This window comes from Petromyzon marinus, chromosome 6 (assembly GCF_048934315.1).
Source record: "Petromyzon marinus isolate PM22_M1 ecotype Great Lakes invasive population chromosome 6, UKy_Petmar_22M1.pri1.0, whole genome shotgun sequence".
NCBI lineage: Eukaryota > Metazoa > Chordata > Hyperoartia > Petromyzontiformes > Petromyzontidae > Petromyzon > Petromyzon marinus.
In genome coordinates this window covers 11,888,250-11,908,679 of record NC_133672.1, presented here as the reverse complement: position 1 = coordinate 11,908,679, position 20,430 = coordinate 11,888,250, and the positions used below count along the sequence as shown (strand labels likewise).

The window sequence follows — 20,430 nt, the reverse complement described above, 5'->3', positions numbered from 1 at the left end:
AAACGCCAGCTCTTTTAAACCTGGATTAAAACTGAAAAATAGTTGGCTTGTTCGGAATTTCCATGACCGCTTTGAGAAGATGAAAAAAAACACTGTATGGCCTCTGGGTATTTATATTAAAATGTTTCAAAGGCTCTGTTTTATAACACCTCTACCCTGTTGCCAACTCCCCCCCACCCCCCAGACTTTGTCTTCACCGTGCCACCTGTTGCCTACCAGCGGCGTGTCTGGGTGATTTGTACCATGACACATTGGGGGTGTACGTATGGGCGAGTTGGCAACCGGTGCTCATTGTTTTTGCCAACGGTGATGACCACCCCCCCTCGTCCTCCTCACAACGCCTAAAGTTAGTGGGGGGCCTAAAGGCAGTGGGGAGCCTCTCCGCTTGGCTCTGTCGGCTGGAGCAGAGCCGCGAAAGCCCAGCTCGACTTAATGCGGCATCTGCGACACGTGTCATTTCGGGGTCAAATCTTGGGGGGGGGGGGGGGCTGGGATTGCCTGAAAATTTACCTAAAACGGTTTAAACAACGAGCCCCCCCCCGCCCCTCCTCTGTTGGACGACAACAGACAGATGGTGATGAGCATCTGAAGTCATGGTGGCATACAGGGCCAGATTAAGATTTTGTAGGCCCCTGGGCTACAGGTACTGTGAGGCCCCCAGTAAAATTTTCAAAAGGAAAACAAAGTTAGATAAATTTTATTTTTATTTTTACAAGGCTAACAACAAATAAAATTCAGCATTCACAAATGAACTAACTTTTCACTTAATCTCTGGAGGCCCTTCAGCTGGCGGATGGCCCCTGGGCTGCAGTCCCTAAAACCCCCGCGCCTTAATCCAGCCCGAGTGGCATACAGGCAGTCCCCGACTTACGATGGTCCGACTTACACAGGTAGTCCCCGACTTACGATGGTCCTACTTACGACATTTCGATCTTACGATAGCGATATGACAAAATTGTCAAATATTTTTTATTTCGCGCTGCAGGCAAACGCAGCAGCGTGCTACGAGGTACTCTACTGTAACTTTATCATCGCCATCCTCCTCTTCCGACAACTAAGTTAATGTAGCCATCAACAACCTAACATCGTTCAAGTTATGCAGACGACGGACAGAATCTTGGTGAGTGCAGTAGAATATGATACGTTACGATACGTTCAATGCATGTATGATACGTAGCTTTAGCGATTTCATTTTAGGGTTACCACGATACGATACATACGTTCAATGCATGTTACAAGTTTTTATAGCAGATAGGATTGTTTCCTGAAGAAACTTTCTATGAAATTGCAGTTCATATAGGTCGGCTAAGAATTTACCTTGTTTTTTTTACTTTAAATTTTACTGTGCAATACAGTATTGTAATTAATAAATACATACAGTATATCGTTTATATAGTACGGTACTGTAAATTGCTCTGTTTTGCTAAATTATCACCATTCTTTAAGACTCCTGGGGTCGGCTAGGGCCATCTTCGACTTACGATTTTTTCGACTTACGATGGGGTCGTCGTAACGCAAACTCCATCGTAAGTCGGGGACTACCTGTGTATAGCAGCAGCATCTCCATCGTAAGTCGGGGACTACCTGTATACTGTAAAGTATTTGTACACTCTTCGCATGTTCTGGACGACCACGATGTACTTGGATAATAATTGTATCCGAGTTGATGATTGGGGTGATGGGAGATGCTATGACAGGTTGCATTATCTGTGTTTATCTCTGCATTCTATACCTATTATCCGACCGGTAGAGTGTGGAGTAATGCACGGAACGGGATGAACTTCACTTAAGCGCAAGAAAGCAGCCGGTTCTGGGTGAACTCGTACATGCGAACGTTGTTTTATTTTTTCAAAGAAAAATGTTTGTGCAAAAACGGAAAAGCCTTACAAATATTAGATATGGATAAAAGGTACCGAGATACGTGTTAAAAGTATAACCAGACAGAGTGACTCGCTCAGGCAAAGTGACATGGGTAAGATTTATACTGGTAGGAACGAAGTTGTAAACTGAGTGTACCAGCCTGCAATAGATTAATGTGTCCGTCCGTCCGTCCCCTTTCAATACTTTAACGAAGTGAAATCTCGTGCTGTTGGGGTGTAAAAATAAAATTGCGCAAAATTCCAATGTTCCTACCAACCCCCACCCTGCAGGGACCTGTTTTGTTTTGGCAGGACCCAAGTAGCTCTTAGGCATTATTTCATGGGTGTCCTACAACGGTGCAGATGTTCCACAGTGGGGATGTTTAGTTACAATCTTGGTGACATGGAGTGCGATACAAACAACGAGTTTGTATCGCTCTTTACACGTTACATGAATAGGGAGAACCAGGCGAAAACGAGAAAAAGAACTTTGATTTTTAAAATAATTACTTTTTTTTCGAACAAAAATAGTGTAAAAGAAAAAACACTTTTTTTGTAAAGCGTAACCATCAACAACCGGGACCTTTAAATGTGATGTATACAGAGTTGAGCTTACATTTTCCCACCAATTACTTATTAAAGCTACATCTATATCGTGTGGTGGATCGTATTAAGTTGCGCAGATCACTTTTCGGGCAGGTATAGTAATAAGGAATTTAATGAAAGCAGGGTTTTTTTTGCTGTGCTGTTGCTTAGGCAACGTAAGAGAGAATCTCTTAGCTTCGCAATGCAGGTCAAAGGTAAACATCGTTCTTGGAAAATTGATCCCAGCACCACATCGTTCCCAGAGGCCCCCACACCCACCTGCAAACAATGGTTATGTTGCTTGCGCTCCTATTGAATACATTAATTGTGTTACTTGTATTTTACATTTCATCCCTCTGTACGATGGTCTCCCTCTCTATTTTATGGCACATTTATGGATGATGATAATGCTGATGCACATCCTGACCAAAGATTGTTAAACACGGGCGCTTTCATTTGGGTTCCGGAATTCCCCCCCCTTGCTAAAACAAAAACCGCCTTGATTGACGATGCCTCTGGGGGCTCACGTGTGAAGCACCCTGGCTGTGTCACGTGCAATTACAAAAAATACCACGTGGCCGCGATGGCGACAAATTGGCATGCCGAGAATGGATCCCCTTTACTGCCACTCATAATAAACTCCATGGCCTTGCTTTTCAGTTTAACGTTTAAATGGTTGGTTTGTGCTGCGCGTGTCGGTCTCCAACACGGGTTAAAGTGATAATAAATGTTTTTTTAGTAAGATAACGTAAATATGAATTTGTTCACCAAAAACCTTGATTATCAATGTTATTGGTCGCAAAAGCCTTCGTGTTAAATGTATTCTATTGTCTCATAATATCTTCATGCATTGGGTTAATGTAATTGTACTGCTGTTCTGCATCTAATAAATAAAGGTATGTGTTTGGAGTGGTAGTGTCGTGCGCTGTGAACTTAGTGACCTCAGTTTGATTTACGGCCACGGCTAACGTGAGTGGTATCTGAATCCATTCTACTTCTGACTTCCCCACTCCCTACTTTCACCAATACATTGACCAGAGTGGTGGAATATGGTGAAACAACCTCAGTAATTAATGCGGTGTGGTGAGACCTTTATTGAGCGGTGGGTTGATAAAGGGCTTAAATCTGTTTAAAATATAATCATATAAGCGTTACAAGAAGTTACAAATATTTACTATTTCCTGTCACGTTTATTGCGTTCTGTGTGATTGGAATGTGACTTTACTCACCGTTTATCTCTGGTGATCATTTATCGTTGCTCACTTTTCTCATAATGAACACAGATTTTTCTTATTTCACATGTTTCTTAATACAGTACAATCACATTGCACAATGTTCCAGAAATGTTCAGGTGTTTCATGATGAAGTGAGACTAAATCCAAACATGTCTAACACTAAACGAGTTATTTGATAATACTGCGTTAGCACTGGTGCACAATTGCAAATAAAAAAAACTCACACAGCTATATAATCGGCGACGTTTTGGGCAATGGCCCTTCATCCCATAATATATACACTACAGTATTATATTGTATCTTCATAATCATAAACGCTAGATGAAGCCCCCCTCCCTCCCATGCTATTTCCATCCCTCATCCTACAATGCCGTAATCCAATTCACCTCTGCACATGAGCTGAACTCATCCCTCAATCTCTGTGGTTAATCTTCGGCCTGTTCTTCCCTGCACTTCCACGCACTCGTTTGCCTCGACCACCGGCCACACAGTGTTACCTTATTTGCTACTTGCGCAAGCCCAATTACTTTTCGACGTCGCTAACTTGTCGCTAACTTGTGTATGTTCTCTGATGGCTTGTCCCAATGTCTTCTCAGTCTTCCCGGTCTCTCTGTGTAATTCCAAGCGTGCATCTCTCGGTGCTTTCATAAATAAATGTCACAACAGGGGCCTTAGCTGGCCAGGAATTTGTCCCTGAACGTTTGTAAAACGTTCGCCAGCCTCTCATTGGGGTGATGTTTACCTTACAATGGTATCTTTACCTTTTAAAAGTGGTTGATTACTGAAAACAAATCGTATCATAAATGCCTGTGCAGTAACACCCTGGAAAGAATGAAGTTTGGATGTTGTAACTCACCCCTGATATTAATGTCAGAAAGGTAGTAATAATAATATAAGAATTTAAAAACAGCCAGATTGAATAAATAAAAAAAACCATTTTTTTTACATATTTTAAGAATATTAAGTCATTATCCTTGGTCTGATGGAAGATCGTTGTAATGCTCCGGTATTGTTTGTCTTGGTGTGTTTTGTTTCCAATTGCATTGTTTATAGCTCTTATTTCGATGAGCCATTACCAGCAAAAATGGTGGGCTTAAAGGCTGCTCCGAATACTTGAGCACAGACAACACTTACCTGTGTGCTACGGTCCTGGAATAAGCATACATTGGTAGCAGCAGCAGCAACAACAACACACTCAAAACGAATCATTCGCTCGTATACAATGCATGGCTTTCCTCTTTGTGTTAAGATATGCTTTGTTTCACTCAAAGTCCTTTTTTTGGATTACAATTATCACCAATACATATCGTAAAATAAAGCTGTGTTCATTATGGTAAATTGAGCAAGGATATATTATTATCACGGAAAATGAGAGAGCAAAGTCACATTTCAATCGCAAAGCATTAAATGCAATAAACGAATGTGGCATTAACAGGTAGTTTATACAGTACTCAAAAATCGTGTAATACTTGTATCATATTCATCAATCTATTGCTGGATAAAGGTACAGTATTCATTTCAACAGAGTACTTTCGAAGGCAAACTTTTGCAGAAGTTGGTTGATATTTGGGTGAATAACACGCTCTGTAGGTACCCCTAACGCGTCATTGTTTTGTTCCTGCCATGAGCATACCCGACAGGTTAGTGGAGTGTAAAATAACAATAATATAATTTCCAGCCATTCTCAGTCCACCAATGCATGGTGGCCTTCCCCATGCCACTATGGCAGGGTCACAAAAAGACACTGTGCCTCCATAACAATTCCCGGTGTAGTTCTTCAACAAACGAACATGAAGCCCGTTCATAATGGCAGTAAATTACAAGTATAAAGCTCCTTCCTACAGGCATTGTACACCACCGCAATAATATCACAGGCCAAGGGGGAAGAAGATAAATGTACGCTAATTCAGAGGACCTGAAAGCGAGAGAGAATGAATGCGTGTCAATGACGTGAGGTTTCAACACAGCCGTCGTCAGGATGTGTTGGTGAAGGCAGCGGGGGAGTGGGTGAAGACCGCGCCGTTTCTCGCATCGCTTGCCACTGATGTTAGCCGTGGCCGGGAGCCGAACTCGTGTCGCCTGGTTCTTAGTGCAGCATGCTAACCACCCTATAGCCACTCCACCCCCAGTGGGGTATGCAGATAACTTCTGACTGAAGGCGCAGATGGTTAATTATTTACCTGCCATCACGGCTGTCTGATTTGAATATTGGTGAATGGGTGCCTGCCAATGTTGCCGACGGAAGGGATTTTTAAACGTAGCGTCTTATTTGGGTGACTTATTACTGTTTAGCGCGGAGAGAAACAAGTGGCAGCGCTATTAATTTAAAAGCGCATTTTTATTTCGTAATTTTTTTTTAACCACAATCACAAGGAAGTTGGTTCTTTAAAAAAAATATTGCTGCCGACATTTTATGTAGGCATTGTTATGTCGATCGGCCCTGGTTAGTCAATTCCAAATGAGGGCCACCCTCACCAAGTCGTTGCCTTATCTCTCGCAGTCCCTCGACACAACAATCTTTCCAGCATCGGCCCATGGGTTTATTTTATTGCGCCTCCTGTGGTGAACATAATTGACAACGTGCACACTGCAGACACGTTTCTTGGACTATCCAAAGGTATTTAACTCTCTGGAAAATGATGCAGTCGTTCAAGCTCTTACAGTAGAAATAATACAGTACAAACCATTTACAAAAATGGAACTACTTTGAGATAGCATGAAGAAAGTAACAAAATGCATGTGGAATTTCAAGGGTAATTTTAAGTGGGGTTGAGTATACGGTTTGACCCTTGGACTATGCCTATTTATAGAATGGGAACATTGGTGTGTTGTGGCTGATAGTGGCTAATAAATTAAGTTAACTTGTTTTTAAAGAATATGTTTACTGGCAGCGGTAAATGGAGCCATGGCACTCACGCCGACAAAAGTTTGCCATTTTTCACATTCATGTTAGAAAATATAGAGGCTTTGAGGCTTTTAAACACTTCAACTCAAGCACTTTATCTATATACTGCACTGCACTGTCCCATCTCTAGACTATATATAGTGGCACGCAGCATGTATAGGGGCAACGATGCACTGATTCACAATATTGATTCCTCAGCTCCAGATACGTGCACAGTATTGCTTAAGGATCGATGTCTTTTTGGGGTTTGTTTATTTTGCATGTGGATTCTCATGACCCCATCCGCCACAGGTGCTTACATTCACCGCTAGAGTCATCCTCTCACATGTCTACCGTGGTGGACTGCCAGGACTTAAATCACTGTGCTGCATTTGTATGAAAAATGTTCAACACATTTTTGATTGGGTTTCATTAACTTCTAAATGTATACTAAACCAAAGCAAATGCTTGGTTTTGCTTCAATCATTTATTCATCAGAGGGTTAAAAAAAACAAGAGTCAGTTCTTGGTAAAATCGCTACCCTAAAGCATTAAAGGCAGTGCATTTTTGTAATCACCCGAGTTTTACTGTGGGATTAATATATATTTTTTTATGAGTACGCTTGTTTATCATGTAGGCTTTCGCGACCAATACAAGTACAGAGTCATACCTCGGTCTACGACCGCTTTGGAATACGTCGAATTTGGTATACGTCGTGTTTTGACGATTAAAAAAAAATGCCTTGGGATACGACGTCTTGCTTTGGGATGCGACGCCTCGCTTGTTAGAACTTGTATGGGTTGGGATTGAGTCATCGTGTCCCCGCGTAGACCCCGTTCACGACTGAAACAAAGCGCAGCTCCTCAGTCTGCCTGTAGATCTCGTTCAGTGCACAACCCTCTTGCTGTAACTCTCTGTGAATTTTCACGTGTTTTTTTTGTCATTTTAACGTGAATTTTCAGCAAGGTAAAGTGATGTTAAATTTTACTTTTATTTCAATTCATTTAATTTATGTATGCACTTTATTAATACGTAGTGTCTAAATTATTTTATACAACCCATGAATGTATAATGTGCCATATAAAATAAAATTTCTTATACTCTGGGACGGATTATTTCCTTGCCCTTTATTTCTTATGGGATAAATTCGTCTGGTATGCGTCATCTTCGGTATAAGTCCTACCTTCTGGAACGAATTGACGACGTATACCGAGGTACCACTGTATATAAATTAACGCGATCTCACCCAAAAACCCTGTATTATGGATGAGTATGCTTGTATATCCAGGAGGGCATCGCCGCATCTCAAGACTCGTTTTCAGGAATGTCCTGCCAGGCTTTTGCAGTCGGGAGCGATGTTGATTTGCGTAATCCCAATTCAGCAAATTTGCTTGTAATTTTGCAGCATTGGGATCCTTGACCAATACCAGCCACTGTATATTGTACTTTTTCTTTTAAGCAATGGGAAAAAAACTCGTGCAGAAAAAGGGTGACAATATCCACACATAAAGGGCTGCTCGAGTTGGCAATTGAACCCAAGGCACCTTCTTGCCTCGAGGCCATGATTGTTACCACTGCACCATGCTGCCGCCCGGTGCTTTACAGTGGAATAGACACTGTCGAGGGTAATGGAAGGACCACATGAAACTAATTGGGCGATACACCAAATGTGTTTTATGTAGAACGGGGATGAAGACGTAGGATTAATCTGTTTCTTTTGCCTAAAATAATCTGTCACTTGTGTCACAAGACAGGAGCAGATAATAATAATAGACCCGGCATGATCACACATTAGGCATGAACGAGCAGGCCAAACTATGATTCATAATACAGTTATTTTGGGTTAGATATAGTTACAATGGCAATTTTCAACCATACCCTCTGCCATCATTCAGAGGCAATCAATTTGTCTTGTGGGCAAATCTGCCATTTGAATTGTTTTTTGAGAAAACCATAATGTTGAAAAGCAAGCACAATTTTTACAATTGTTCAATTGGCACATTAGCCTACGTGACAACTTGCTTTGATTGGCTCTGTGGGCTGGTGGAGGGCATGGTCGAAACGTTTGCAGTATGAATGTTGAACTTCGTTGAACTTCTTTCGCACCGTACGTAGCCAACCGTGCTAATAGGAGGTGCGGGGGAAGGACAACAAACTAAGCACAACAATAAATTCTAAATAAATTAGTTTTCAACTCATTTCTGATACCTACACGATCAAACTTAATGTAAGATCAGTTGTTAAAGCCTACTACATATAAGAATGGAAATTAATCATTGTTTTTCCAAGCACGGTTACTGCAAAACCCCGGAAATGCAGACACGCTTAATCCAACACTACGTTAACTGCAGTATTCTTTGTCCGAGCACAAGTAACCTTACTTTTCGATATCAGAGGTAAAGTTTCCCCTCGTTATTCACGAGGGATACGTTCCGGAGAAGCTCGTGAATAGTCTCTTTTTCAGATAATAATATTGGCCTACAAAACCTATCTTTTATCCTATCACTTTATCTCGCATCACATTTTCTTGATGCAGTCGTGTAGAGTTCCAGATGCGATTTGTGGATAGCAAGTTCATGACTATCGAGAAAATAATGTAAATATAAGTGATGTTCATTAGCAATTAAGATGGAATTTGGAGCTGCTTAGCACATTTTTTTTCAGAAGTTTATTTTTTTCCCCATGAGCTCCTCAGGACTCATCTGTTCAACTTCTTGATTTCTTTGTGAGCATTGAAATAGTGATCGAATGCTGCTGCAGATGGTCTATAAAAAAAATACCAGGTACACACCACATTTACAATTATTGCGGGATAATATGCACGGCAATTTTGCTCGACAATCTTGAGTTTGTACGTTGATCGAGTTCAACGTAAAAGCGCAGTTAATTTGCAAGGCTGTAGTCAATTCATACACCATAATTTCTGCAAGTCATTGTACGATGAAAAATGTGATTGTTATGAGTCGATTTGCAATGATTCATTTTAAATGTTTGGCTCTGTTTTGGGGAAATTATTAATGACTTCAAGGTAATTGTTGCATTTGACCCCACTGAAAATGCATTTTATTCTCATAGTGTCAAGATAAGAGGGTAAATTTAATCGATGACCCAAACCCTAAACTGGAGTGCTGACTGACTTTTTACATGGCTGCTCCGTGCCACCTTCTGGAAAGCCAGGCAAATGGATGGGTGCCCATTCTGCTGCTGACGGAGAAAAGGCTGAGTCAGAATTTCCTTTGCCATCGTTCACATTCTTTGCCCCAAAATCATCATCATTGCCATCAGCCACGATTAATCATCTGCTGGATGAATGCCGCCCAAAGCTGCCTCTGTCTCTCATTATTATGTGATTTGTAATAGTCCATCTATCCCCATGGCATTCATGCCATGTATCGTAATGGTGAGGGACAAAATTAAATGAGAAATACATATTGGTGCAAATGACTCAGAAAATTAATAAATGGTCATTCTCTGTGAACTTAGCGGCCAGAGTTTTGAGTCTTGACCCCGGCTAACATCGGCGATGAATGATATCAGAACGGGTCCTGTCCTCCTCACTGCCCCTCCCCCCACCACTTCACCAAACCACGTTGGTCAGAGTGGTGTAGTATGGTGAGAACAAAAAAACCTCCCATGATCGGCATGACATGGGGAGGCTTTCATCCATGGGTGGATTGAGAATGGCAGGAATTGTTTTATTTTGCTACGTGTGTGTCCGCATAGACGAGTGTGTGTAGCAGTGGTTCAGTTGTTCGCGTTCTGTGCTACAAAACCGGTAATGGTGGTGAAGATTTAAACCGGTCCTGGGCCTCCCCTAGGTCAACTCGACCTCAAATGGGTACCTGGTGCTGTGTAATCATAAGAACTGGAGAGACAAAGGCGGCTTGGTGTGGTGTTGGCCACCTGTTGGCCACCAACCCCATCGTGTGCTGTGCCGGCCTGCATAGGTGCTCACTAACAGATATTGCCTCAACAACCTGTTTAAGGCCACATGGCGGATCTTTGAATTTGTCCTTTTCGAGACAAATGTACTCCCAGTGGACATAAAGAAAACAAGAAACGAAGAGAAGCTTACATTGCAAAACATGAATTGTGTTTGCAAATGTGTTGCGGTGTTGTAATTGTCGTGTTCGAAACATGTCGTGTAAACAATAGGCAAGTTAAAAGATAAATGTGCAACCCTCAAATTGCCTACTCATGCCACTGCTGGCAGATGGGCCTCCACTAGAGGGGTCACTAGAGGGGTCTCTAGAGAGCCCTTTCACGAGGGTATTTGGCCTACTCTTCCACGCTGGCCAGCCATCTTGAAGGAAGTTAGGCGTATACCTAGACTGTGCCACCATACGAAACATACGCATTTCACTACTGACATCCATTTGTACCATACTTGATGAACTACGTGGCGTAACCCCCAAAATATGTATTATGTATCACAACATTGGCTGCTAAGACCTACGTGTTCGGTAATATTGCGAAATGTTACACTTCCTATCGCACATTGAATGATAGAAAATGTGTCCAGAGTTCAATATGGTACAGTTATAAGCTATTGGTTATGGTCTTCCCATGCAAAGATATTTTCTTGTTACATTTTCTTGAATTGAGGGTACACGGTGCGGGAAAACTCACGTTTAAAAAAAAATGTTGAAGTCGACCAATACAAGGGAATATTCTTACACTGCTTCAGACCAAATCCGTGTTGTTGCCATCTACCGTGTAAAAGGTAACCAGAATAATTATGGCACTAGATAAGTGAAGGGAGTGGAGTGGTGGTGCATCTGGTTAGCACACACTTATCATGATGCTTAGTTTCCAAGAAAGAGCCTCACTGAGGCTCATGGCTGTCTTTTAGGAGGGTCCTGCCAAGTTTTTGCAGTCGGGGGCGATTATTGCGATGAGGATTTGATTCCAAATGAGTAATTTGCACCTAATTTAAAAAAATCTGGACCATGTCACTGGCACACAATGGCCTACTCGAATTACATCATGGGATTATTTATGTCCGTTGTAAAGCAGACCGTGCATGGTATGTTCATGGTTAATGCACCCAGAGTAATAACCAGGATGGCTGATGCAAACCAACCATGAGGCTTTTCAACAAGTGGTGGACACACTGCCGCTGGCACTGTTACCGTGTATAAACATGGGTCCTGAGTTCAATCCCTGTCCGTGGCCAAAGTCAGTGACAAGGGATTACCGAAGTTGGTCTTGTCCCATCACCCTCTTCACCAAACTGCCTTGACCAGTGACGTGAAGTATGGGTCAAACATGGTTTAAGAAGGCCTTCATCCAGCAGTGGACTCGCCAAGAGCTGTGAAAATGTGTGCTGTTCCCATTGTACATCTCATTCTGGACTGTGCCGCTCTCGGACATTGGCTACGACAATAATGTTCATTAGTTAAATGGTCTTAGTATTACAATTAAGTTTTATAATTTCATGTAGTGCTAATGGACAAGTCCGGGGGCCGGGTTGGAACTGAAGTGCATAAACACACAACATCGGTAATTTAGGGCCTAACGTGGATTTCTTGTTTTCTTTGGAGGTTGAAGACGTAAGTTGTGTCGTCAGTTGCAGGCGACTCGTTTCGTAATGCAATTCAAGTGGCAGAGAGGGAGGGGCTCGGCGTTAGGTGGCACTTATTTACGCGGTTCACTGCAACGAGCTGGCACCATATGGGCCAGCGCAGTCTCGCCGTGAAATAGACGACAAGGATTCCACCCACGGGTTAGTTCATGAGTGCTGCTTGCAAGTATGTACATGGTACTCTTTGCTGGTTTACAGCTGTCATTAGTGCGTCTGACTTTAGACTGACTGGGTCGTGGACCTAACGCGTGTATAATGATGATAGTAATTTAAGGTGATTGTCAAGGCCTTAACCACGACATGTTAGTGACAGGGGTTGTCTGAGCGGTAGTGTAGCGGTTGTGCGCCTCGCTACGAACCCAGCGACTCGAGTTTGATTCTCGCCCTCGGTCACCACCTGTGACGATTATCTGAACCGGTATTGGGCCTTTGTTAGGTCGACTCGGCCTCAAATGAGTACCTCTGTGTGGTGTGAGACAAAGGTGGACGGGCGTGATGCTGGCCACCCACCAACCCATTGTGTACCGTTCCGGCTTTCATAGGTGCTCGCTAACAGCATTTGCCCCAAACAAGTCTGTTAAAGGCTATATGGGGGATCTTTGTCAGTCTTTGTTTGTCTTTGTTTGACCCCTGCACGGTGGCCTAGGGGCATTTAAAGATATCGCTTGTCATTGGTGTCTATGCCATGGTCAGATATCGAACTTAGGTTCATGCAAACTGCGATACCGCTTCCGCCAATACACTGTGTTATAGCGATGAGCATGTTGTAGATAGGTATTGTTCTAGATAGGTGTAATGTGCTACGAGTCTCAATTGGCAAGTTTTCATTTGTTGTCACATTTGCTAAGCACAGGCCCAAAATACAAATCGACCAGCAACGAACAGCACGATCGAAGGTATAATAGATGAGTTGATAAAAAAAACATTGAGCAAAGTTATAAAAACTTGAAGGAAGAGGTATTGGGGGGAATTTTAAAGCTGAGCAATGCGAGGGAAGGGAAGAAGCCGGAAAAGAAGTGTTTGTGACCTGCAGTGGTTGAACGCAGTGTGGATGAGACTAGACAGTCTTTAATACGAGTGGAGGAATCAATGATTGGAAGTTCATAGGAAATATGAAAGTGTCAATGGAGCAGATCATCTGGTGAATGAGTGAGTGACAGACAGGAGTGTACCAGTGAGTGCATCGGTCATCAATGAACCCGACTGTTTGTACGTGTGTGCAGACATTATTAGTATAGAATATCTGTGGTTACTATTTGTAGAAAGAAGTTTCGTATCGATACCGAATGCCAAGTATTCATCTCTGCGAATGTTAATTTGTTCTTGAGCACCTTGGCTACAGACACTGAATAAATAAATGAGTTTGTGCACTTGACAACATTGTTATAAACATAGGATACCCAGGAAACCCATGCTTACTTACAGAAGCTACATGAATGAGATCTGTAATCCTGTTTCATGGATACACAGGGCTTTTTTAAAAAGAACAAAGTGTGCCAAGCAAGTAGGTTCAAATGGTTATATTTTAAAGGGTAGTTTGAATAAGTCTTTGAGCTTAAACAATGATAATATGTTGTATAATTTCTCTTACGTATGTTGGCATGTTATGGCAAAATTGCTTGGTGTTAAAGAGAAACATGTGGCCATGACACACAGTTGGTGCTGAGCACATATGTATGTATGTTGGTATGTCTTTCGCACTGTACGTAGCCAACCGTGCTCTTCAGAGGTGCGGGACGATGCACGCAGTGATGCATGGATCCTTCGTTTAAAACGAAGCCCTACACCTAACGTTGTATGTATTGAACTGTGTGTGTGATAATTAATTATTAATTCTGTTAATTATGTGCTATTATGTCCTCAATTAGGCTAATGGCACAAACAAAAAATGTCGAACAAAAATGTGTGATTGAATCAAATCATTGATTGTGAATCGTGACCAATGATCAAATATTTAAACTAAACTATTTTTTTATTTTACCAGGTAAGGCCCACTGAGCTATACAGCTCTTTTTCAGCCGAATACTATAAACGAATGTTTTTAAATGTGGAGGGAAAAACCGGAGGACTCGAAAAGAGTCCACGCAATCACCGGGAGAACATGCAAATATACAGACGTCAGGGTCGGGATTTGAACCCACGACCTGTATGTTGAACTTCTTTCGCACCGTACGTAGCCAACTGTGCTAATTGGTGGTGCAGGGGAAGGACATCAAATTAAACAATAAGCAGTTATAAAGAAAATCGTTTGAATCTAGATTTAAAAGTGCATAGCTCCAGTGGCTTCTTAATATCGAAAAGAAGAGCATTCCAGACGGCCGCAGAAGCGCATCTGAGAGCGCACGATGCAGTGACCGTCTTTTTCCAAGGGCACGCCAGGCGAGGTAGTTGATATCTCGCCACCGTGGCGCCCCACACATTTAAAAGGTTTTGTTGAAAGGTTACAAACATTGGCGTAAATGTGGGAACAGAAATGTGTTCTCGTCTCATCCGTTTGTTAAACTTAATCCAAATGAAACTGATCCAAATGATGGTCATCGTGTGACATTCGAACCCTAATCCAGATGACGTGGCACATGCCTCTCTGCCTGTTGACTGTTCTTTTATGGGGGTCTGTCAGCTGCAGAGTTGTTTTTCTCCACCCTCGTGACTGAAAAAGGCCAGTGTGACGTGTAGTGAGAGGGCTTTAAAAAAACAAACTTCTAATAAATATTTGATGGCAGATGAGTGCAGCAGGGCCAGTAGCAGCCAGCAATGCCTCACTTCTGAAGTATTTGGCAAACTACATGAAATGTCAGCATCCATTAATTTAGTTTTGGAATCCAACAAATGTTCTTCTTTCGGCTCCAGTGAGTCCATTATTTTCGATTGCTTCGCGTCTGGCTTTATTTGAGCGATATCTAACTTGGCAGGGTTATTTTGTCACTTCCACCAGCGCTTTTCTAGCCTTTATGAAGCAACACCAGAAAGTAGGTAGATCAGTCTCCATACGTGATTAACCATCATCTCTACACAAAGAGCATTAAAAAGTATTTGTAAGTTATTGGAACAATTTTGTGCCTCTGCAGTGTTTTGTTTAATTAAGTGAAAAGTAACTTGACGTCATTTAAGTCCACATCAGCCATGGTGAATTCAAAATTGTATGAAGGCCCAAAGAGAAACTGCCACCAACTCTCACGATTCTGCAGTGTAACACAGTATTTGTTTAAGTACACTTGAAAAAGTGTTTATCTTATTGAAAGAAATGGCAGATATGTGAAGAAAAAAAATGTTCAGCTGTCAGAGGGTCAATTGAATGGTATGTGAATGCAAATGATTCGGAAGTTGGGAACAATTGGATATTTATTTTAACTACACGTAGGTCCCTGTGTGACTTGGAACGCTTTGTCTTTGTGCAAACATGGTTCGCGTTGGGGTACTGGTCGCCTCTTCTGCTCATTCTCCGTGGTTATATCTGTACCCCATTTGACGGCAGGTTTTCCCATTGCTGTTCCTCGTCTCTGGTGCGCAGGTGCGTGTGCAATGAACATGATGAAGAAGAAAGCACTGCTGTGGCTGGTCTGCGCAGTCATCGGCAACCTCTTCGTTTTCTTCACGATGCAGCTGTCGCGGGGGTTCAGCTCGTCCATAAAGAAGCGCGGCACCCCCATCATCCCGGCGAGCGATGTCCCGTTCTGGCGAATGGACGAGCCACCCAAGGCATACTGGAACCGTGAGCAGTGGCGGCTGGAGAGGTCCTACAACCCGATCCTCGTCAATGGCAGCCAGAAGGGCTCCGTGACCGCGGTGAGCAAACACGACGCCAACAACTCCGCGCCCGATGTGCTCAGCTGCGAGCCGAACGTGCGCGCGACGACCGAAGTGGGTGACTTTGAGACGTTGCCGCAGTCCTTCAGAGACTTCTTGCTCTACCAGAACTGCCAAACATTCCCGCAGCTCATCGACCAGCCGCGCAAGTGCGCGGGTCACCGGCCCTTCCTCCTATTCGCCATCAAGTCGGTCATCGCGCATTTCGACCGAAGGCAGGCCATCCGCGAGTCGTGGGGGGCAGAGACGTCGGGCAACGTGACCGTGCGCCGCGTCTTCTTGCTGGGCCGCCCGGCCAACCCTGACCTGGAGCCAAACCTGCAGCACCTGCTGGACCTGGAGAGCAAGCGCTACAGCGACATCCTGCAGTGGGACTTCCGCGACAGCTTCTTCAACCTGACGCTCAAGGAGCTGCTCTTCCTCAAGTGGGTGGAGCAGCGCTGCTCCGACGTGCGCTTCATCTTCAAGGGGGACGACGACGTGTTCGTGAACACGGACCGCACCGTCGCCCTGCTGAGCAACATCACGGCGCCGGACAAGGTGCAGAACCTGTTCCTGGGCGACGTGATCGTCAACGCCGGGCCGCACCGTGACAAGAAGGTGAAGTACTACATCCCGGAGAGTGTGTTTGAGGGCGCGTACCCGCCGTACGCCGGCGGCGGTGGCTACGTCTACTCGGGTGAGATGGCGCGGCGGATCCACCAGGTGTCACGTCAGGTCATGCAGTTTCCCATCGACGACGTGTACGTGGGCATGTGCCTCCGGCGCATGGGCTTCGCGCCCACCAAGAACTCGGGCTTCCGAACATTTGACATCTCCGAGAAGGAGCGCAACAACATATGCGTCTACAGGGACCTCATCCTCGTGCACCCGCGCAACCCGCACGAGATGATGGATATCTGGAAGTCACTCCACAGTCCCAACCTAAAGTGTTGATCTAACTTCCCCGTGCAGATGATAATGTCCTTGCCAGAGACTTTGCCTTAGTGATTTTTTTTTTCCCCCCCCTGCACACTGCAAACACCGATCTGCCACCAGCGCGAGTGTAGTGTTGGGCATGACGCACTCCGCACTGTGGGTGTCCTCCGTGTGGCCTTATCGAGGCAGTCAACCATAAATGCAAATTTTCGTCTCAACCAAAGGGAGCAAACTTTGTTAAACTTGTCCCATTCCTAGCACACGGGGACTGTTTGTGTGCGAATAGGGTTGTATAAAAGATAATTATGATTTGTTATATTTCAAGCGACATAAGTTATTTAATAGCCATTTTGTTCTATTTTTGTTATGCAAAATTGCAGAATAAAATTTTGTAAAAAATACACAACTCACGCTTATAGTTTAACACATCTTTTAACAAAGCCATGCCTTCTCTTGCTTATAACTATTAATTATGTGTATATGAGATTTTGATAGCAACAATTATTGAAGAAATTACACTTGTGCAGGTAATACTAGTTGTGAATGTCTATTGATGTGAATTGACAATTTCTGTCACACTTATAGATTTTTGGGCAATTGCACCCTTGCATCTAATGCACTTCATATACGAATCATAGCAACTCCTAGCTTTAAAAAAATAACTCAACTAGGCATGCGAGCAAATGTCAGGATGGTCTGCGTCAAGTTTGGAAGCTTCAAAACGCAAGCATTCTGCTGTATAACCAACTTCATTTGCGTATAACCATCTGGATACTGTACCTGTGTATTTTTTTGCCATTTTAGCTCACACCATCTGTACATACTGTATAGCAGTCGCTTGTAACGTATTTTTATGAAACCAAACGGGTAACTTATTTTTTTTTGCTTGTGATTGTTGAAAAAGAGCGTTGCAAGTTCTGATGTCACGGCCTCCTCCAGCCCTCGAAGAGATCGCAAGGTGTTGTGTTTCTGCTGTAGCACAACGTGCTGTTGAGCCACTCCAAATGGACTAAAACCCGGGATGCAGCCACGTTGTGGAGGCTGGGGGTGTCCTGCTGGTTAACGGTTCCTGGTGGTTATTGGTCAGGTTACAGACTGGTTCCGTGAAGTTCTCTCCCCCCCCGCCGACCTTGTCATAGATAAAATAATTTCGACTATTCTGTAATTTATATTGAATCTACACAACTATTGGCTGCCAAATCTGTTACTGTACTGACCCCACTGTGTGTGTATATATAGGTCCAGTCGTCGGCATAATAATCACCATTTATTTTGGTTTGTTGGAAAGATAAAATTATGCAGACTCAAGAAATACCATCACTCGTGTTCATATCTCAAACACGTTGGAGATGTCTGGATACCCACAATGACCGGTTGTGCTGCGCACCTGGAATTAAACCTTCACTACGTCCCCACAAGTATAGTTTCAGTCTTAAAATGTGTCGGGTTTACAGAAAATAAAATTCTCTCCAGCTGTGTGATATGAAAAAGAAAATCCTGAAGATCTCAGAGGACTGATGGAGTGCAGTGGATGGGGGGAGATCTTGTGCCTTTATTCCTGGATGAACCCAAACCCAACATTGCCTGCAATGGTGAAAACGATGAATGTAAGTAGGGACAGTGCCTCTTGTGTTGGGTGGGTTATTTATATCAGAGTAAGCTTGCCAAGTGTGGAGAGTTAGCATTTTTGCAGCCGGTTTAAACAATAACATTGAAAAAGCGGTAAGGGTAACTATCAACATTTTAACACTGTTTATCCGGAAAAATTAGCACGATGAAAAGTTGTGTTTACAAGGGCAAAAATACTTGACTTATTTGAATTAAAAGCATTGAAGATTAAATACTCCATATAACATTATTCCAGAGAGAGAATTAAAGCCTGGCTGACAGTCCTTCATCGTGACAGAATAAAACTAATTTGAGGCTGTAATTTTGATTTCTTAATTGTTTTTGTTTTGTATGAATATTATTACTAACTTATCATTATACATTCACATACGCTTTACACTCCATTGTTAGGAGCATCAAATGGACCTGCCCGCAAGTGACTTTCATCTGTCATTCATATACAGTCATATTTTTATCACAATATTTCCATCCCACAATTTCAAACGTTCTGAATCAACTACAGTATTTGCAACAGGTTAGGTGCTCAGGGGCCAGGCAGCCTTCCTGTCACGTAACCTGTTTTCGTGACATGCGGTTCCGCACATTTCCTTCGCCCAGTTTTTACATCATTTCAATCTTGCAGCATATGAAGCTACGCAAGACAATGCTGGGGTTGGAGGGTGGTGGGGGAAGCCACAGAACGGTGCATGCATTGCACACAGCGCACAATACACAACGCCTAATGTTGCTCCAAACTTCCTCTATTTGTGTTGAGCCCTTCCTGGTACAATGCAAAGCAGCTAATAGGTATACCTTTGCAAGAAACTAAAACTTTAAGTTTTCTAAACATTCCCCACCTCTGACTGCACTCTCTCACCTACTACACACTTTTCTCTTCAATCTTTAATTTCTAAACTCGATGTTAAATGAATTTTAAAAAATACACTTCCAATCATTTTTGTCCAGTTGAACGCTTACAAATCACTGTTTCTGGAAGTAGAAAATCTTTGTGCGGCGACCGGTATCAACTTTAATCTCGCATTGTCAGACTACTGTATTGATCATAATATCTGGTGAATGAAGTACCGCTTGGTGATAAGCCACCGATGAGAGGATGGGGACAAGTTATTTGGACTGCAGTTTGAGGAAACTTAACTTGGCAGGTTAGTCACCAAGCCATATTTCCTGTACGTTTTACAAATACCAAAGATAAACTTTTCATGTTTTGGCAGTCCCATTTATATGGACTTGATACTACAGTTCTCCGATGCTTTCATTGCAATTTCTAAGTTAATTTATTTTTCATATGCATCTGTTTCAATGCAGGCCTGCAAATGTATCTAAAGCGCTCGATCGACTTATAGCTCTCGACTATTGTAACTCTCTTCCACTATACATCTGATCCTTGCCAGGGCACTACACAGTCAACCCGGCATAGCTCAGGAGGTGCCAGGTTTTCCACTGCAGATGAGCCATGCCACTTAAGTGTCGTGCTGTGTCTTTACAATATAACGACTAACCATCACACGCAATGTGTCTTGTGAGTCCAGCGGATCACTGCATTTTTCCTGGTTCGGCATGGCAAATAGCCAGTGGATAAGCATCCATACTGAAGGCTCCGTGGCTCAGATGTACCAATGGAAAAAGGGGGATTATGCTACCACAAATGGGCTTGGCGAATGATTCCTGCCGAGTTGAGTTTTAACAAATATTTCAGGTCGATTGGTGTTGAACCTGGCTGCTTCCATGCCATATGGCAGGTACTGATGAGCCTGACGGCTTGTGTCTTTTAATGAGTGCAACCACCTTTTGAAATATATTTGTTGATTATGTTGCTGTTGCATAATAAACGTGTTTTAATGGTGTGTTGGCTAAGAGAAATAAATATACATGCACGCAAATGTATAGTTGTCGGTCTGTCCAACGTGATATAAAAAAGCAAAGTTTGTG

At 43.0% G+C, this 20,430-nt stretch overlaps 1 protein-coding gene across 3 annotated transcripts in view; it reads left to right on the top strand.

The window, feature by feature from the left end:
• The window catches only part of LOC116939495 (N-acetyllactosaminide beta-1,3-N-acetylglucosaminyltransferase 2), a 77,393-nt gene extending 57,012 nt beyond the window's left edge, over nt 1-20,381 (top strand). For all 3 annotated transcript variants that reach the window (XM_032947936.2, XM_032947933.2, XM_032947935.2), the window contains one exon: nt 15,659-20,381. In XM_032947936.2, coding sequence (XP_032803827.1) covers nt 15,670-16,890 — 1,221 coding nt within the window. In that variant the 5' untranslated portion in view covers nt 15,659-15,669 and the 3' untranslated portion in view covers nt 16,891-20,381. The remainder of the gene's footprint in view (nt 1-15,658) is intronic.
• Nucleotides 20,382-20,430: the final 49 nt, after the last annotated feature.